At 42.6% G+C, this 17,679-nt stretch overlaps 1 protein-coding gene across 3 annotated transcripts in view; it reads left to right on the forward strand.

Moving 5' to 3' along the window:
- The window catches only part of NCK2 (NCK adaptor protein 2), a 171,162-nt gene that overhangs the window by 121,131 nt on the left and 32,352 nt on the right, over positions 1 to 17,679 (forward strand). For all 3 annotated transcript variants that reach the window (XM_066377523.1, XM_066377522.1, XM_066377524.1), the window contains one exon: positions 7,238 to 7,959. In XM_066377523.1, the coding sequence (XP_066233620.1) occupies positions 7,238 to 7,959 (722 nt within the window). The remainder of the gene's footprint in view (positions 1 to 7,237; positions 7,960 to 17,679) is intronic.

The following is a 17,679-nucleotide window of genomic DNA, read 5'->3' on the forward strand; positions in this document are numbered from 1 at the left end:
CTGTTTTCTACTGAGGAGCCTGGCCCGCTCTCGCCAGCTGCCCTTGGGTCTCTCTGACAACCGTGCCTCGGAAACCAGCCACAGTGAACTCATTTGGGAGCACCCTCCGTCAAATCTGACTACCTCCAGAACAGAACCTGGAGGTTAAGTGGTATTGGTCAGTTAGGCCCAAGATCTCTGGTCATCCAGTGTCACGGATTTCTCATTATGGCTCCTGTGGTGGTAAATGTTTTACACCCAAGATTCTGTGGGTATAAGAAACACATCCACCAGCCCTGCGGTCAGTCATGGTGTGGTAGTGATGGCTGTGCCTCTCCCACCACCCCACCTCACTCCCACCCCCAAACCTGCTGCTCACAAAGGATGACTGTGTTCTTTTCAGCTTACCCAAATGCTATAGTTCCCCCTACCCCACCGTGTTTTCATCTTCCACATTTTCAATTACCTGGGGTCAACTGTGGTCTGAAAATTAAATGGAAAATTTCAGAAATAAACAATTCATAAGTTTCAAATTGCGCACTGCTCTGAGTAGGGTGGTGAAGTCTTGTGCCGTCCTGCTCTGTCCCGGCAGAATGTACAGTTCACCCACACTGTACTGCCACCCGCCTGCCAGTCCCTTAGCAGCCATCTCAGTTCCACTGAGACCGTATCATGGTGCTTGTGTTTATTATTGTATAACCCTTATTTTACTTAATAATGGCCCCAGTGCCATTCACATAACTCTTATTGCAGTATATTGTTAAAATTAGACTATTTAGTTATTCGTTATTGCTGTTAATCTCTTACTGCGCCTAATGTATAAATTCAACTTTACCTTAGGTATGTATGTGTGGAAGAAAAGCAATATATCTAGGGTTCGGTACTGTCTGGTTTAAGTCAACTGATGGACATCTTGAGATTAATCCCTCTGTGGATAAGAGGGGACAGCAATACACCACTTTTCTAATTGAGAATAAAGTTTGTATATTTCAGGAGCTGGAATGAGAGAGGAGAAGTGAGAGTAGGGGGAGGGTAGTTTTGTTTTGTTTTTCAGAGCTCTTAATTGAAGTGACAGTTAATTTAAAAGTAGATAGAGTAAAAACAAAAAGGAGGAGGAGAAAGTTTTTTTAAGTGAGAGGAAGGGAGAGAGAGAGACAGACTCCAGCATGTGCCTTAACCCAGGTTCCACCCAGCAACCCCCGTCTTGAGCCGATGCTCTGCCCATCTGGGGCCATGCTCTCAGCCGAGCTATTTTTAGCACCTGAGGTGGAGGCTCCATGGAGCCATCCTCAGCTCCTGAGGCTAACTTGCTTGAATCAATCGCGCCATGGCTACAGGAGCAGAAGAGAGAGGGAATGGGAGGGGTGGAGAAGCAGATGGTCACTTGTCCTGTGTGCTCTAGCCAGGAATCAAACCCAGGACCACATGCCGGGCCGATGCTCTACCACTGAGCCAACAAGCCAGGCTTAGAAAATTTAAAGAGGGATTTATCTCACATCATTGGGAATTGCGGTTGGATTAAGGGACTCAACTCCTATCATCTGGGTTCTGTCTTTCTTCCTGCCTGGGCCTCGTCCCTGTTCTTGCCTTCATTCTCCACATCAACTCCTACAAGTGGCGGGCAGTGAGAGATGATGTCCTCCAGGGCTGCAGCACTCGTGCCGAGGAGGGCTCTGACCACAGGACTGGGTCCAGTCTTCCCCATGTTCCAGTGGGGGTGCGAGGAGCCCTGCCCAAGCCACCCACCAGAAGAGAGGAGTTTTGTTAAATAAGAGAAGGCTGCTGAGATTAAAACAGCAGAAAACCATGGCATTAATCTTAAATGACCATCTTAGAGAATCCTAAATTTAGTAAATGAGTTTTTTCTATTTATATATTGAAATATTTTGATCAGAAATGTTAGAACTGGGTAGTCTCTGAATAAAGAAAGCTAACTTTACCAGTATATCTAATTTTTACTATATACAAATTATATGCATATATGAAAAACTGTTAAAAGTCAAACATTATGTACTAACTCTGATATGAAAACTTATTTTGATTACTTTTAATCAAATCTTATCAGGTCTCCTTGTCATTTAATAATAAAAGCCTTTTGTAATATTTAGTGGACTTTAGTAATAGATTCTCACTTTAATAGGGGAAACCCCTACAAATTAATAAGCTCAATTCCTAACATAGTACATAAATGGCATTTTAAGTACAAGAAAGCTTTCTAGTTAAATCTGGTTTATGTTACAGATCTGATCAGTAACTAAAATACAATGGCTTTGCCATAGAGCTCCTAAACTTGGGTACTGCTAATGTAAATCTACCATAGAAAATTTTTCAGTTAATTTGAACCAAACTGCCAACAATTTCTGGGAAGCAAAATCTCAACAGATTGAGAAAATGCTCCGGAGAAGGGCAGTTTCACAGCTTGTTTTATACATGAGACTCAAAGGAGGAGGCATGAGGGGCTACGTGAAATCCGAGGTGGTAGATTGGGAGGTGGGAGAAAGCCGAGTGGGGAAACCTCTGAGGTTGGATAAAAAGTCAGACAGAGACACTTATTTCTTTCCTCTGGGTGGGCACAGGAAGGTTCATAGTTCACCTTTACAGCACACAGAGATGGTATGTGGGGAGAGATAACAGCAAGGGTCCTGTGGTCACCTGCTCGGGGGCCTGAGGTTGTGTCCTGAGGGAGGTGAAGAGATTACTCTGACATTCCAAAGATGTGTTATCTTAGATGCAGTAAGACACGAGGCAGGCTCAGGTAAGAGTGAAGATTGACCTTTGTCAAGGAAGCTATGGTCAGAGGGCATGACTACCCACCATGACCATCCTGTGTGGTTACTTCCAGTCTCTGAGTTTGTAAGGCTGCCACACAGGCCTCCCCTGAGCTTGTCAGGTTTAGTATGTGGTCCCATTTTTGTCCACAGTACATTATGTCTAAACGAATTACTGGTAGCTTGAATATATATATTTCCAAATGATCGAATTTGTTTGATTTTTTTGTTTTGTTTGATTGATTTTAGAGAGATAGAGAAAGGGATGGAGAGGAAGCATTCTTTTGTTGTTGTACTTAGTTGTACATTTATTGGTCACTTCCCATATGTTCTCTGACCGGGGACCGAACCCACAACCTTGGAGTTTCAGGACAACACTAACCAGCCAGGGCCTGTTCAACGTTTATCATAAACCTCCAGAACTCCAGTTGGAAGATGACAGAGCATATTTTAAAGTCATTTAACATTCCTTTATCTTAAAAGGAGTATGTAAAAGATTTTGACTTTAAAATCCCTAATTTTAATAATACATAACATATTCAGACTTTCATTAGAACTGTCCTTAAGGTATGTAATTTTATTCAAGAAAGTTAAAATCTGCTTATTATTGTTGATGAAAATGTAACTCAGGATCAGAGATTGAGTTACTTCACCCCACAAAATTGTCACAAAAGCTGAAAAGCGTACAGGCACACCTCAGAGATATTGCCGGTTTGGTTCCAGACCACCACAATAAAGCAAGAACCACAGTGAAACTAGTAGTCGTGGTCTTTTAACTGGTGGAGGGATTGGACTTCGGTGTGCAAAAATGCCACACCTGTGAAGTGCATTAAAGCAAAAGCACAATAAAATGAGATGTGCCTGTAGTTTTAAATCCAACTCAGCTATTTGCCACTTCAAATTGTGCTCTCTGTTTCAGAGTAAGAAATGCCATTCCTAATGGTGCACATGTTATTTATTAGTAGTAATAGTAGTATTACATGCAAATAAAGTTCAGTGCACAAATTGCAGCTGGTCTTTATGTGGCAGCTGTGGAGGTAGCTCCATCAAGGAACTTGTTCATACCCTCCCTTGACCGCACACCTAGTCCATTCCAGGCAGCCCCTCTTCAGGGGTCTGCGTCCTGCTGTACCTGCTCACTAGCCTGAGACCTGGGGTGAGTGCTTGGCCTCTCCAATGCTTTTACCCACCTCATCTGTGGAGCACATTGTCTAGCATCCTTCTGCCCTGGACCCCTGGTGGTAGCACAGAGAGAGCATGGGAGCTGCTGGGGAGGGCGGGGAACATGTTGGAGGCAGAGGATTGGGTTCTCCTGTCCCACCAGTCTCCTGGGCAGCACGCCACAGAACCCCAGGCCACCCTCTATAGCAGCGGTTCTCAACCTGTGGGTTGCGACCCCGGCGGGGGTCGAACGACCAAAACACAGGGGTCGCCTAAAGACATCGGAAATACATATTTTATTTAAAAATGTATTGTATAATAAATATGTATTTTCTGATGGCTTTAGGCGACCCCTGTGTTTTGGTCGTTTGACCCCCGCCGGGTCACAACCCACAGGTTGAGAACCACTGCTCTATAGCAACAGCCTGAAACAACTGAGCAGGCTAAGATTTCTTTTAGATCTTAAATACCACAATTTTATGATTATAGATTTATGAAATGTTTTCAGAGCCTAGTCTTCAATGTAGAAGTTAAAATCCTGGTTCTCCTGAGTTTATACCACATGAGACAGCATCTTTTTTCTTTTTTTTTAAAGGTGATTTCCATTGCTTCTTTGTTCCTCTTTCTTCATGCAAAGCTGTTGCAGTTTATACATTATTGAACAAGCTACAGAGGAAATCATCACTTCACAAAAAGAGTTACTTACCACCAGCTAATACAGCATGTCAGCAATTGGAAAGGTTTTCTAATGGTCACATTCTAGAGATTCTCATTCATAATATGATTTATCCTAAGCACACTGCAGCAAAAGCTCCAACTGGGCAGTTGGACTTTATGATTAATTAAGAACTGAAAGGAAAGCACATCATTTGAAGTCCCAAATCTTGCTAAAACACACTACTATTCCCCTGTGCTGACTAATGCAACATGGCAGGGATTGGAACCAACTTATACCTTGCATGATTCGGCTCCTGTACCTAAGAGACAGGAGAGGGTGTACGCAAAGGGTACGACTAGGTCAATTTTCCCAGGTGTGGTTGCTATGCAGAATGTTCCAGTCTTGGCAGAAAATAAAATTCCATACAGGCAGGGAGAGTGGCTGCATCATTTGTCTGACTCTCCCCAAAGTCTAGGATGGCATCTGGTAGGAACTCAGTGGCTGAAGTAATTAAATTATTTTGTGTTCGGAAAAAAATCAGCAAAGTAGCATATTCATTCACCAATCAGTTGTTAAGTATCTACAACAATATATTATGCTAAGGTCTAATGTCTGCTTGGCTGATCTTGGCACCTTTATGTCCAAGTAAATATTCTAAGACTTGATCTTTCTGAGGTATTTTTTCTAAGTGGCTTTTGTTATACACTTGAAAAGGTATATTAAGAAGTTACTTTTAAATGTTATTTCTTGAAATCTTTGTTACCAATAAAAATTGGATTCTGCCTGACCATTGCTGCCGATATGTGAACTACTTTTTGAGCTTTGCGATACCTGAATTTTCTGGGTGGAAGTTTCCTCTCATGAGCTGCCCACCTTCTGGATTTTGAAGCTGTGGAGTCTTGACAATGCTCTGTCATTACATAAACTGTCCTCAGTTGGAAATCTCATGAAAGGATTCATTCTAAGATTTAGAGGTTAATGTTGGCCCTGGCCAGTTGGCTCAGTAGATAGAGCCTCAGCCTGGCTTACAAACATCCTAGGTTCAATCCCCAGTCAGGGCACCCAAGAGAAGTGACCATCTGCTTCTCCCTCCCCCTCCCCCTTTTCTCTCTCTTCCCCTCTCACAGCCAGTGACTCAGTTGGTCCAAGTGTCAGCCTCAGGCACTGAAGATAGCTCAGTTGGTTCGAGCATCAGCCCCAGATGGGGCTTGCTGGGTGGATCCCAATCCAGGGCCTGTGGGAGCCTGTCTCACTACCTACCCTTCTCTCTCTTAAAAAATAAATAAGTAAATAAAAGAGGTTAATGTTTTCGTGTAAAGAAAGGTAACTCTTAAGTAGAAGTCTAAATGTTTAACTTGGCGTACTTTCGAGGCTTGCTTTTGTGTTTCCCATGCACTTGAATGTACTTGCCATGGCACAGAAAGGAGTGGTAAGCACTGCTAGCTGAGGAACCAGTGTATTTCCTTGGAAACCACTTCAAGTCCATGTGTGTCTCCTCATTGTGCAACCCAAATCCCAGGGCAGCAGAATGATAGACCTGGGGTGGGTCTGCCTTAGAGGATGGTGCACAGCTGCCCACAGAAGAGGATGACCATGATGCAACACTTGATTCCTCTTGGCCTGCTGCTTGCTCAGCCAAGGGGCAGAAGCAGTCAGTTCTTAGGATCATCCTGACTTTGCTCCAGTTTCAGGAATAAAAGCAGAGAGAGGTACAAGCTACCCATTAAAGTGTCTTTGTGTCATTTTGGAAAATAAAGATCTGCAAATAGCTGCAGTTTCCAACCCATCATAACCTATATGTTGACTGAATTAGGATGTGGGTGAGCAGCCATCTGTCATGAGAGACTAAGGAGCAGGGCCAGCCCCAGTGGTCCAGTGGTACACCTCAGCCCTGGGGGCCAACATGCCTTCCCCCCTAGGCTCACTTCTTAAGAAGCTTCCAGAAGTCTATACATTGTAGCCAGGTTAAAGCATTTTTAGTTTGAGTTTTTCAAAGTTTTTCTCTGCAGGGAAAGAAGTGTTTCACGTTACGACTCACTCATGCAATAGGAATCTGAAGCTACAGTACTGTGTGTGACGCACTTTGAGATTTTGTATGATTCCCCTAAAAAAATACAGCTGCTTACAACCCACTAAATTGATTTCATCATCCACTAGTGCATTTTTAGTCACAATAAGGAAAATTCTGCCTTAGAGTTAATGTATCACCTAACTTTTGCACTCATCACAACCTGTTGGAAACGATGAGATATGAACCCTCTTAGAAAGCATCTTCTGAGTTCACTTAGTCCAGCTTCCTGCGCAGTACAAAAATGGGAAGACGCTTTGTATTTTCTACCCTACTTTTCTGAGCGGCACAGCGATTCTCTAATCATTTCAGAAGGAAGCTAACTTTCTGCTATTTTATCATCTTTTGTGCTACTGATACTCTGGCATTTTTTTAAAAGTAAAAGAAAAAAAGTTTTAGTAATTCTCAGCTTTTAGACACTTGGCAACTGCACATTGCAGCCATTACCATGTGATTTTTCTGAAAGTGACCATAGTTTGTCACCAGAGTGGATTTTTCCCCCTTGAGTCATTTGGGCAGGAGGTGGCGGCAGGATCCTAACGATGCCCAGTGGCGTCTGGCTGCCTTTGTGGCGCCCACTGAGCCCTTGTTGTGTCCCCACAGGCCTCGGCAAGACCAAGAGGAAGACGAGCGCGAGGGATGCGTCCCCAACTCCCAGCACGGATGCCGAGTACCCCGCCAATGGGGGCGGCGCAGACCGCATCTATGACCTCAACATCCCGGCCTTCGTCAAGTTTGCCTACATAGCGGAGAGGGAGGACGAGCTGTCCCTGGTGAAGGGGTCGCATGTCACCGTCATGGAGAAGTGCAGCGATGGCTGGTGGCGTGGCAGCTACAATGGGCAGATCGGCTGGTTCCCCTCCAACTACGTTCTGGAGGAGGTGGACGAGGCAGCGGCAGAGGCCCCCAGCTTCCTGAGCCTGCGGAAGGGCATGTCCCTAAGCAATGGCCAGGGCACCCGTGTCCTGCACGTGGTCCAGACTCTGTACCCCTTCAGCTCGGTTACTGAGGAGGAGCTCAACTTTGAGAAGGGAGAGACCATGGAGGTGATCGAAAAGCCGGAGAACGACCCAGAGTGGTGGAAATGCAAAAACGCCCAGGGGCAGGTCGGCCTTGTCCCCAAAAACTACGTGGTGGTCCTCAGCGATGGGCCTGCCCTGCCCCCGTCGCATGCCCCACAGATCAGCTACCCGGGGCCCGCCGGTAGCGGACGCTTCGCGGGCAGAGAGTGGTACTATGGGAATGTGACGCGCCACCAGGCCGAATGTGCCCTGAATGAGCGGGGCCGCGAGGGTGACTTCCTTATTAGGGACAGCGAGTCCTCGGTAAGTGACCTAGGGTCGCAAGGTCTGCCTAGTCCCTGGGGGGTTCCAGGAGAAAACAGTGAATGTGTGTGCGTGTGTGCATTTGCATAGTGCGGCAGGCGTGTGCCATCCTTTTTCAATTGTGTGAACAGACTGGACATAAAAGAATGCCTGGGACTCACAGTAAGGTAGATGGACACACTTAGTCTACATCACCTGTATAAGGTGCAGCGTTGTGGTGTACCAGAGTCTGCTTTGAGTGTCATGGTCAGCTATCCATAGTGGCCACTTATTGCCCAGACGATGTGTTCTTGCAGAGGTAAGGGTAAGAAAATGTTTCTACTTTGTGAAAGTTGTTTTGCCTCTTTACGAAGGTTTTCCCTTTCCTCTTCTGCAGACCTACACGTCGTTATCTGCCCCTGTTTCCCATCCTGTTAACGACCCCTCCTAGGCTGCTGGTTAACTTTGTTTCCACCATGGGTCCCAGGCATGTCAGTTGTTCTCAGACAAGTGACACCTGCTTCCTGACACAGCCTTTTGTTGGTTGGTTAATTTTTTTCTTTGTAAATCACATATATGATACTAAGGTCACCTCTGCCACAGGCAGCACCACTGAGTTCATCTATGAAAAGCTTTTGAAACACTTATAAAAAGAATTGAAAAGAGAGAGGCAGCTCTAGAGAAATGAGTCTGCATGTGTGCGTGGACTGAATCACAAGTCTGAGGCCAACTAACTTGCAGCAGGCCCATTTCCAGCAGTAGGCTAATTTCAGGGTTGTATTTTGGGGACGTGACTGAGCCTATGTGGAGGAAGTGGGCCAGAATCACATGAAGTAACGTGTGTGTGTGTGTGTGTGTGTGTGTGTGTGTGTGTGTGTGTGTGTTATGGAAATACTCAACCAGTTTTGCAGGTTTCTTTACAAACACACTTTCAATATAGTGTGGCCTCCCAACTCCCCCCAAAAACAAAAACAGTAGTTCTATAGAGCTCATAGTGATTACATTGCATTGATTCGAGCAGACTTCAGTTTAATTTTTTAAATGCAAACTGTGCAACTAGTAAGTGTGTCCTGTGTGTTGTAATTGTTGTCCTCTGAGAAAGTTGATGTCCCAGGAAGCAAATGCATATTCAAGGCTCGTGTTGATTGATGCGTGAGGAATGAAGGCCACGGAAATGTTTTTCCCCTTCAGAAACTAGAGAGACAGCTATGCTGTGTTCTTTTTTGAGGCAGGAGGAGCCCCACAGTGGTGGGAATCAGACTCCATAGTGGTGTGGGCAGCTGTGGCGTTAGTGGCCGCGTTGGGTGTGCTTGGGCAAGCACACCAGGCTTGAGCGTTAACTACGTCTGAACTCTGAGATTTTCTTATCCAGCTGCCAGAGTTTATCATTCCTGGCAAGACATCACATTAAATTATTCTCATGTGACATCAGCTTTGTGCATAGCTTTCTTTAGATCACGTTTGAGACTTAAGAGAATTAAATCCAGCAGCATGTTTAACTTTTCTGAGCACAAATTCAGAGGAAGTGCTGGAAAACCAATTACAATGTAAAGTGATTGATCCAGAGCCCTTTAAGAGATAAAGAGATAAGAGAGTCAGAAAGTATAATTTTGATTTTAAAAATTTGAATTGAAAGAGACTTCTTAGAATGAAGAGAGACTAAAGCAACCCCACCATGTGGAGACATTAGCCCCTTCATTATTGCTTCTGTCTATGCCTTGGGTCAGAGTCCTCAGAAAGAGGGCAGGAGAACAGTGTTCTCGGGTTGCTGGCCTTAGGAGGACCTACTGCTTTTCTGTGGGACAAGCACATGCAGGCAGTCATCACTGTCTGAATGCAGAGACCAAGTCCTTCTGGACCGGGAGGGGTACTTGCATTAATTAGGTTCCATCCCAGAGCTTGAATATGCTCCAGTGTCTTGTCTCACATCATGAGAGAATAAGCTAACTTTATACATAATCGAAACACTTAATTGTTTACATCTTATTTTAACCTTTTTTATGAGGGCCTACCCAGATTTTTTGCATTCTGTCTTAACTTACAGCCCACTAATAATGTGCCGGGGCCTGAGGGTGTGGGGAGCAAAAAGGGCTTCACTGGGATGTGCACTAGCTCTGCCCCCACAGTGGCACCGTTGGCCTGAAGACTGCCATGTGCCCCGATTTTGTGCAGGGATGCTTTCCTGATGGATCTTGCTGTGACATGTGGAGTTTTCTGCTGTTGCATGCCTGCCCTGTGCCAAGGGGATGCTGCAAAGGGCTCTAAGGCATGTTGCTACTTTCCTCCCGACAGCAGAAGTAGGCCAGGCTGGGTGCTTTTCTTGCTCATAACCAGGTCTCTTCTCAGCTGTCATCTGCGGCTGTTGCAGAACGTGCAGACAGACAAGTGGACAGATCCATTGCTTATTTCTTTCCCGCTGTCACTGCCTCTGCCTCTGCCTCTCACCAGTTTCTCCCCATATCCTTTCTTCTCCTCTGCCTTTGCCCTCTTCGTTTGGCATTTCTAAGATGAGAGCCTGGCCGTCAAAGTCATTATGTGAGAGCTTGGGTCATAATTTAACACAGCATGTTGCAGTGTGCAAGGGTCGGAAAGGTTTTGGATGGCTTCAACATTTCTGTGGGACTCAGAGGCATCTTCATTCAATGTCCTTTTCCTTTCTCGCAGGCTTTGGGCCTGGAACATTCCTTTGTTTGAGATTGTCACAGGATCCCTGACTTTTGAATAAGTTTAGTAGCTTTTTTTTATAAATAAATTTTTATTATAATGGGGTGACATCAATAAATCGGGGTACATATATTCAAAGAAAACATTTCCAGGTTATCTTGTCATTTAGTTCTGTTGCATACCCATCACCCAAAGAGAGATCGTCCTCTGTCACCCTCTATCCAGTTTTCTTTGTACCCCTCCCCCTCCCCCTCCCCCTCTCCCTCCTTCCCTCCCCCCACCCCCATAACCTCCCCACTCCTGTCCATGTCTCTTAGTCTCATTTTTATGTCCCACCAATGTATGGAATCCTGCAGTTCTTGTTTTTTTATGATTCACTTATTTCACTCTGCATAATGTTTTCAAGATTCCACCATTCTGCTGTAAGTGATCCGATGTCATCATTTCTTCTAGCTGAATAGTAAGTATATCATGGTGTATATGTTAAAAGCCTTTAAGCAAACTCTCAGCCAATATGGCAAGAAACCATAAAAGAGTAGTGTCCTTAACATGTTCACCAAGTCCAAGTTGGCCCCATCACCATGCCAAATCCCTGAAAAATGCAACCCAACCACAGTTCAGTCTGTTAGGAGCTGTCACAGGGAGCAGGAGTCCAGAAAAGTCCACATCCAGGAAAAGTCCGCATGGCACTGGAGTTGTCACCATTCTATACTTTGCAGCTCGTGTCCAAGTCCCAATGACCGCTGCTTCTAGCTGGTAGTGATTCAGGTAGACTGGAAAAGCCATTTGCAGCATGCATGGATATGGAGCTTCTGTTCTCCTCTGCCTGGAGAGATGAGACCAGGTTGCTCTTCCCTGGAGCTCTGCGACTGTGGCATGGTAAAGAGAACCTTGGGATACACTAAGCTGTATCCAGGTAGATTCATAATAGAAGTTGGCAAAAGGGGGAAAGAGAGCTCTAAATTAGGAGTAGGTCCCAGCCTGAAATATGAGTGGGGCATTGAGGTAGGAGGGATAAAGGAAACACTATATATTAAGCAAAGCAGCAGAAAATAGGACTATCAACACCCACAACAGAGATCTTTGAGGGAAGAATAAAAAACCTGACTATTCAGGCAAAACATAGTTAAGTGGCCCTTGTGCAAATGAGATCAGTTTACTTGCTTCTTGGAAGAAATACCCTACGCTTGTCCATAGTGTCGTAGATGGGGCCGACGGCCCTGGGCACCTTCAGCCTTCAGTGGCAAACCCCAGCTTTCTGGACAAAGTTAGGTCATAGGTGGCTGGAGCAGGGCTGGAAGAGACTGAACCCTCCCTTAGAGGAGTGAGGGGGAAGCCTACCTTCCAGTGTCCCTGTTTCCTCACAGCAGGGGCATGTAAGCCTGGCAGGCTTTAGCTCAATGACCTTCCTTTCCACTATTGAATCAGGCCCGAGATGGCATCCTATGAGACCCCTTTGGGGCGTTGGAGCCTTTAAGGGTGTATCCTAAAAGCTGGTAGTTCCCCTGATCTCTATTGGGCTTTTTCTGCCTCTAGGTATCTTAAAAGCCATGCTCAGAAAATCTCGCTGAGGGGTTTGAGGATCCCCATCTGCCTATATAAATCTTTTCCATATATCTGGAGCTATTTGGAAAAAGACAAAACAGTGTTATTAGCTGGATATAATAAAGAAGGTAGTAGTTTGTAGGCAAAAAAGATTTGGTGTCTCCTGTTCATCAGCATTCAAAAGAAATGTAAATTTTATTTTTATTTTTTTAAGTAAAAAGCATGATATGGTAGACCCGTAGGAGTTCCAGGATATGACTACCCTCTTTTAAATTTTTTTTTTAAATTCACCTTAAAATGTTTGCTGAGTACACTTTAATAATACCTTAACTTTAAAGATTGTAAGCATGACAAAATACAGTAAATGCTTTTGCTCCATATGCAGGAGCATTTTCATTTTAGCCAGTTTAGGAAATCCAATAATAGAACAATGCATACAGACAATGAGCTATAACATGCTTAGCAGCCTCTCCTGTTCTGACAGAGGTTACTATAGATCCAGAATATGTATCTACTGTAATGTGGACATACGGCTGTTTGCCAAATGAAGGTATATGAGTAACATCCATCTGCCAAAGTTGTCCTGGTAGGGGTCCTTGAGGGTTAACTCCAAATGAAGGGGCAGTATAGGACCCCTTGGACAGGATTTCCCAATCTGCCGTGCTGCTTCCCGAGAAAGTTGAAACTGTTTACACCGGGCTGCAGCGTTCTGGTGATGAATAGTATGAGACTGACTTGCTCGGTCTGTCATGGTTGCTCCATATAATTTTCTTTTGGGTAGCTTAATCAACAAGGGCATTCCTAGGCCCTGGCCGGTTAGCTCAGTGGTAGAGCATTGGCCTGGTGTGCAGGATTCCCGGGTTCAATTCCCAGTCAGAGCACACAGAAGAAGCGCCCATCTACTTCTCCACCTCTCCCCCTCTCCTTCCTCTCTGTCTCTCTCTTCCCCTCCCGCAGCCAAGGCTCCACCATAGCAAAGCCACCCCAGGCACTAAGGATAGCCCCATGGCCTCTGCCTCAGGCGCTAGAATGGCTCTGGTTGCAACAGAGCAACACCCCAGATGGGCAGAGCATCCCCCCCCCCTGTAGGCATGCCAGGCAGATCCCGGTCAGGCACATGCGGGAATCTATCTGACTGCCTCCCCATTTCCATCTTCAGAAAAATACAAAATATAAATAAATAAATAAATAAATAAATAAATAAATAAATAAATAAAAGAAAAAATACAACAACAACAAAAAAAGGGCATTCCCTTGTGCTAAATAAAGCTCCAGTGAACATGGAGAGAGCTTGAGTATGTCCTATGAAACATGGAGCTCTATGTTGACATATAAGTCTTTGAAGAAGGAGGAACTGCTGAAATAGTTCATCAGCATTTGTCCCTAAGACAGCAGTCTTTATAGTGGAAACACCATAAGTAAATATTTGCTGTCTGTCTATAGATTAAGGGGGGAATATGGCAAATGCTGAAAAGCCATGATCTTTGTGCCCCTCCCCCAACCCCCTCCCTCTCCTCTCCCCACCCTGTAACCCCAACACTGTTGTCCATGTCTCTGAGTCTCATCTTTATGTCCCACCTATGTATGGAATCATATAGTTCTTAGTTTTTTCTGATTTACTTATTTCGCTCAGTATAATGTTATCAAGGCCCATCCATGTTGTTGTAAAAGATCCTATGTCATCATTTCTTATGGCTGAGGAGTGTTCCATAGTATATATGTACCAAAGCTTTTTAATCCACTTGTCCTCTGATGGACACTTGGGCTGTTTCCAGATCTTTGCTATTGTGAACAATGCTGCCTTAAACATGGGGGTGCATTTCTTCTTTTCAAACAGTGCTATGGTGTTCTTGGGGTATATTCCTAACAGTGGTATATAGCTGGGTTAAAAGGCAGTTCCATTTTTAATTTCTTGAGGAATCTCCATACTGTTTTCCACAGTGGCTGCACCAGTCTGCATTCCCACCAGCAGTGCAGGAGGGTTCCCTTTTCTCCACATCCTCGCCAGCACTTATTCTGTGTTCTTTTATTGATGAGCCATTCTGACTGGTGTGAGGTGATATCTCATTGTGGTTTTAATTTGCATTTATCTAATCATTAGTGATGTTGAACATTTTTTCATATGCCTATTGGCCATCTGTGTGTCCTCTTTGGAGAAGTATATTCATTTCTTTTGCCCATTTTTTGATTGGATTATTTGTCTTCCTGGTATTGAGTTTTACAAGTTCTTTATAAATTTTGGTTATTAACCCCTTATCAGACGCTATGTCAAATATATTCTCCCATTGTGTAGTTTGTCTTTTTATTCTGTTCTTATTGTCTAGCTGTGCAGAAGCTTTTTAGTTTGATAAAGTCCCATTTGTTTATCCTGTCTTTTATTTCACTTGCCTGTGAAGACAAATCAGCAAATATATTGCTACGAGAGATGTCAGAGAGCTTACTGCCTATGTTTTCTTCTAAGATGCTTATGGTTTCATGACTTACATTTAAGTCTTTTATCCATTTTGAGTTTATTTTTGTGAGTGGTGTAAGTTGGTGGTCTGGTTTCATTTTTTTGCAGGTAGTTGTCCAATTTTCCCAACACCATTTGTTGAAGAGGCTGTCTTTACTCCATTGTATTTCCTTACCTCCTTTGTCAAATATCAGTTGTCCATACAGCTGTGGGTTTATTTCTGGGTTCTCTGTTCTGTTCCATTGATCTATGTGCCTGTTCTTATGCCAGTACCATGCTGTTTTGAGCACAATGGCCTTATAATATAACTTGATATCCGGAAGTGTGATACCTCCCACTTTATTCTTCCTTTTCAAGATTGCTGAGGCTATTTGTGTTCTCTTTTGGTTCCATATAAATTTTTGGAATATGTGTTCTATGTCTTTGAAGTAAGTCATTGGTATTTTAATCGGTATTGCATTGAATTTATAAATTGCTTTGGGTAATATAGACATTTTAATGATGTTTATTCTTCCTAACCATGAGCAAACACTTGGAAACTAAATAGCATGTTATTAAATAACGAATATGCCTCCACTTATTCGTATCTTCCCTGATTTCTTTTATCAATGTTTTATAATTTTCTGAGTACAAGTCTTTAATCTCCTTGGTTAGATTTATTCCTAGGTACTTTATTTTTTTGGTTGCAATGGTAAAGGGGATTGATTCCTTGATTTCTCTTTCTGACAGTTCATTATTAGTGTATAAAAATGCCTCTGATTTCTGAGTATTGATTTTATATCCTGCCACTTTGCCAAATTTATTTATCAGGTCTAGAAGTTTTTTGACTGAGACTTTAGGGTTTTCTATATACAATATCATATCATCTGCAAATAATGATAGTTTTACTTCTTCTTTTCCAATTCGGATGCCTTTTATTTCTTTTTCTTGTCTGATTGCTGTGGCTAGGACTTCCAGAACTATGTTGAATAAGAGTGGTGAAAGGGGGCACCCATGCCTTGTTCCTGATCTTAAGGGGATTGCTTTTAATTTTTGCCCATTGAGTATGATGTTGGCTGTGGGTTTGTCATAGATAGCCTTTATCATGTTCAGGTATGTTCCCTGTATTCCCACTTTGCTGAGAGTTTTGATCATGAATGGGTGCTGGATTTTATCAAATGCTTTTTCTGCATCTATTGAAATTATCATGTGGTTTTTCTCCTTTCTTTTGTTTATGTGATGAATCACATTGATTGATTTGCGAATATTGTACCAGCCTTGCCTCCCAAGAATAAATCCCACTTGATCATGGTGTATGATTTTTTTCATATATTGCTGGATCCGGTTTGCTAATATTTTGTTGAGGATTTTTGCATCTAAGTTCATCAGGGATATTGGCCTATAATTTTCTTTTTTTGTGTTGTCTTTGCCTGGTTTTGGAATCAGAATTATGCTCGCCTCATAAAAGGAGTTTGGAAGTCTTCCTTCCTCTTGAATTTTTTGAAATAGCTTGAGAAGGATAGGAGTTAGTTCTTCTTTGAATATTTGGTAGAATTCACTTGTGAAGCCATCAGGCCCAGGACTTTTCTTTTTTGGGAGTATTTTTGATAGCTGTTTCAATCTCATTTGTTGTAATTGGTCTGTTTAGGTTTTCTGATTCTTCCAGATTGATTTTTGGAAGATTATATGATTCAAGGAATTTGTCCATTTCATCTAGATTGTCTAGTTTTTTGGCATACAGTTCTTCGTAGTATTTTCTTACAATATTTTGTATTTCTGTTGTGTCAGTTGTTATTTCTCCACTCTCATTTCTAATTTTATTTATTTGAGTCCTCTCTCTTTTTTTCTTGGTGAGTCTTGTTAAAGGTTCATCGATCTTGTTTACTTTTTCAAAGAACCAGCTCCTGGTTTCATTGATCCTCTGTATTGTTTCTTTAGCCTCTATGTCATTTATTTCTGCTCTGATCTTTATTATTTCCTTCCTTCTACTAGTTCTGGGCTTTACTTGCTGTTCTTTTTCTAGTTCTTTTAGATGCAGGGTTAAGTTGTTTATTTGAGCTTTTTCTAGCTTCTTGAGATATGCCTGTAATGCTATAAACTTCCCTCTCAGGACTGCTTTTGCTGTGTCCCATAAATTTTGAGTTGATGTATGCTCATTATCGTTTGTTTCTAGGAATTTTTTAATTTCTTTTTTGATCTCAATGTTAACCCATTCGTTATTTAATAACGTGCTATTTAGTTTCCAAGTGTTTGAATGTTTTTCAATTTTTCTATTGTGGTTGATTTCTAGTTTAATGCCATTGTGATCAGAGAAAGTGCTCAATATGATTTCAATCTTCTTAAATTTGTTGAGACCGCTTTTGTGCCCTAACATGTGGTCTATTCTAGAGAATGTACCATGAGCACTTGAAAAGAATGTATATTCTGCTGTTTTAGGGTGAAAGGTTCTGAAGATATCTATTAAATCGAGTTGATCTAATATGTCCTTTAAGTCTGCTGTTTCTTTGTTAATTTTCTTTCTTGGGGATCTATCTAATGATGTTAATGGGGTATTGAAATCCCCTACTATTATAGTATTGCTGTTGATCTCGCCCTTTAATTCCATCAAAGTCTGCTTTATATATTTAGGTGCTCCTATATTAGGTGTGTAGATATTTATAATGGTTATATCTTTTTTTTGGATTGCTCCCTTTATCATTATGTACTGACCTTCTTTATCTCTATGGTCTTTGTTTTAAAGTCCATTTTGTCTGATATAAGTATTGCTACCCCAGCTTTTTTTTCATTTCCATTTGTGTGAAATATTTTTTTCCATCCTTTTATCTTCAGTCTGTGAGCATCTTTTGATTTAAGGTGTGTCTCTTGTAGACAGCATATGTATGGGTCCTGTTTTCTTATCCACGCAGCTACCCTATGTCTCTTGATCGGATCATTTAATCCATTAACATTTAAGGTTATCACTGATATGTAATTGTTTATTGCCATTTTTTTTAAACTGTATTCCTCTTTTGCTATATTCTTTTTTTTCTTTGATCTGTTTATAACAGGTCCCTTAGCATTTCTTGCAGCCTTGGTTTGGTTGCAGTGAATTCCTTGAGGTT

This window comes from Saccopteryx leptura, chromosome 3 (genome assembly GCF_036850995.1).
Source record: "Saccopteryx leptura isolate mSacLep1 chromosome 3, mSacLep1_pri_phased_curated, whole genome shotgun sequence".
In the NCBI taxonomy this organism is placed as follows: Eukaryota; Metazoa; Chordata; class Mammalia; order Chiroptera; family Emballonuridae; genus Saccopteryx; species Saccopteryx leptura.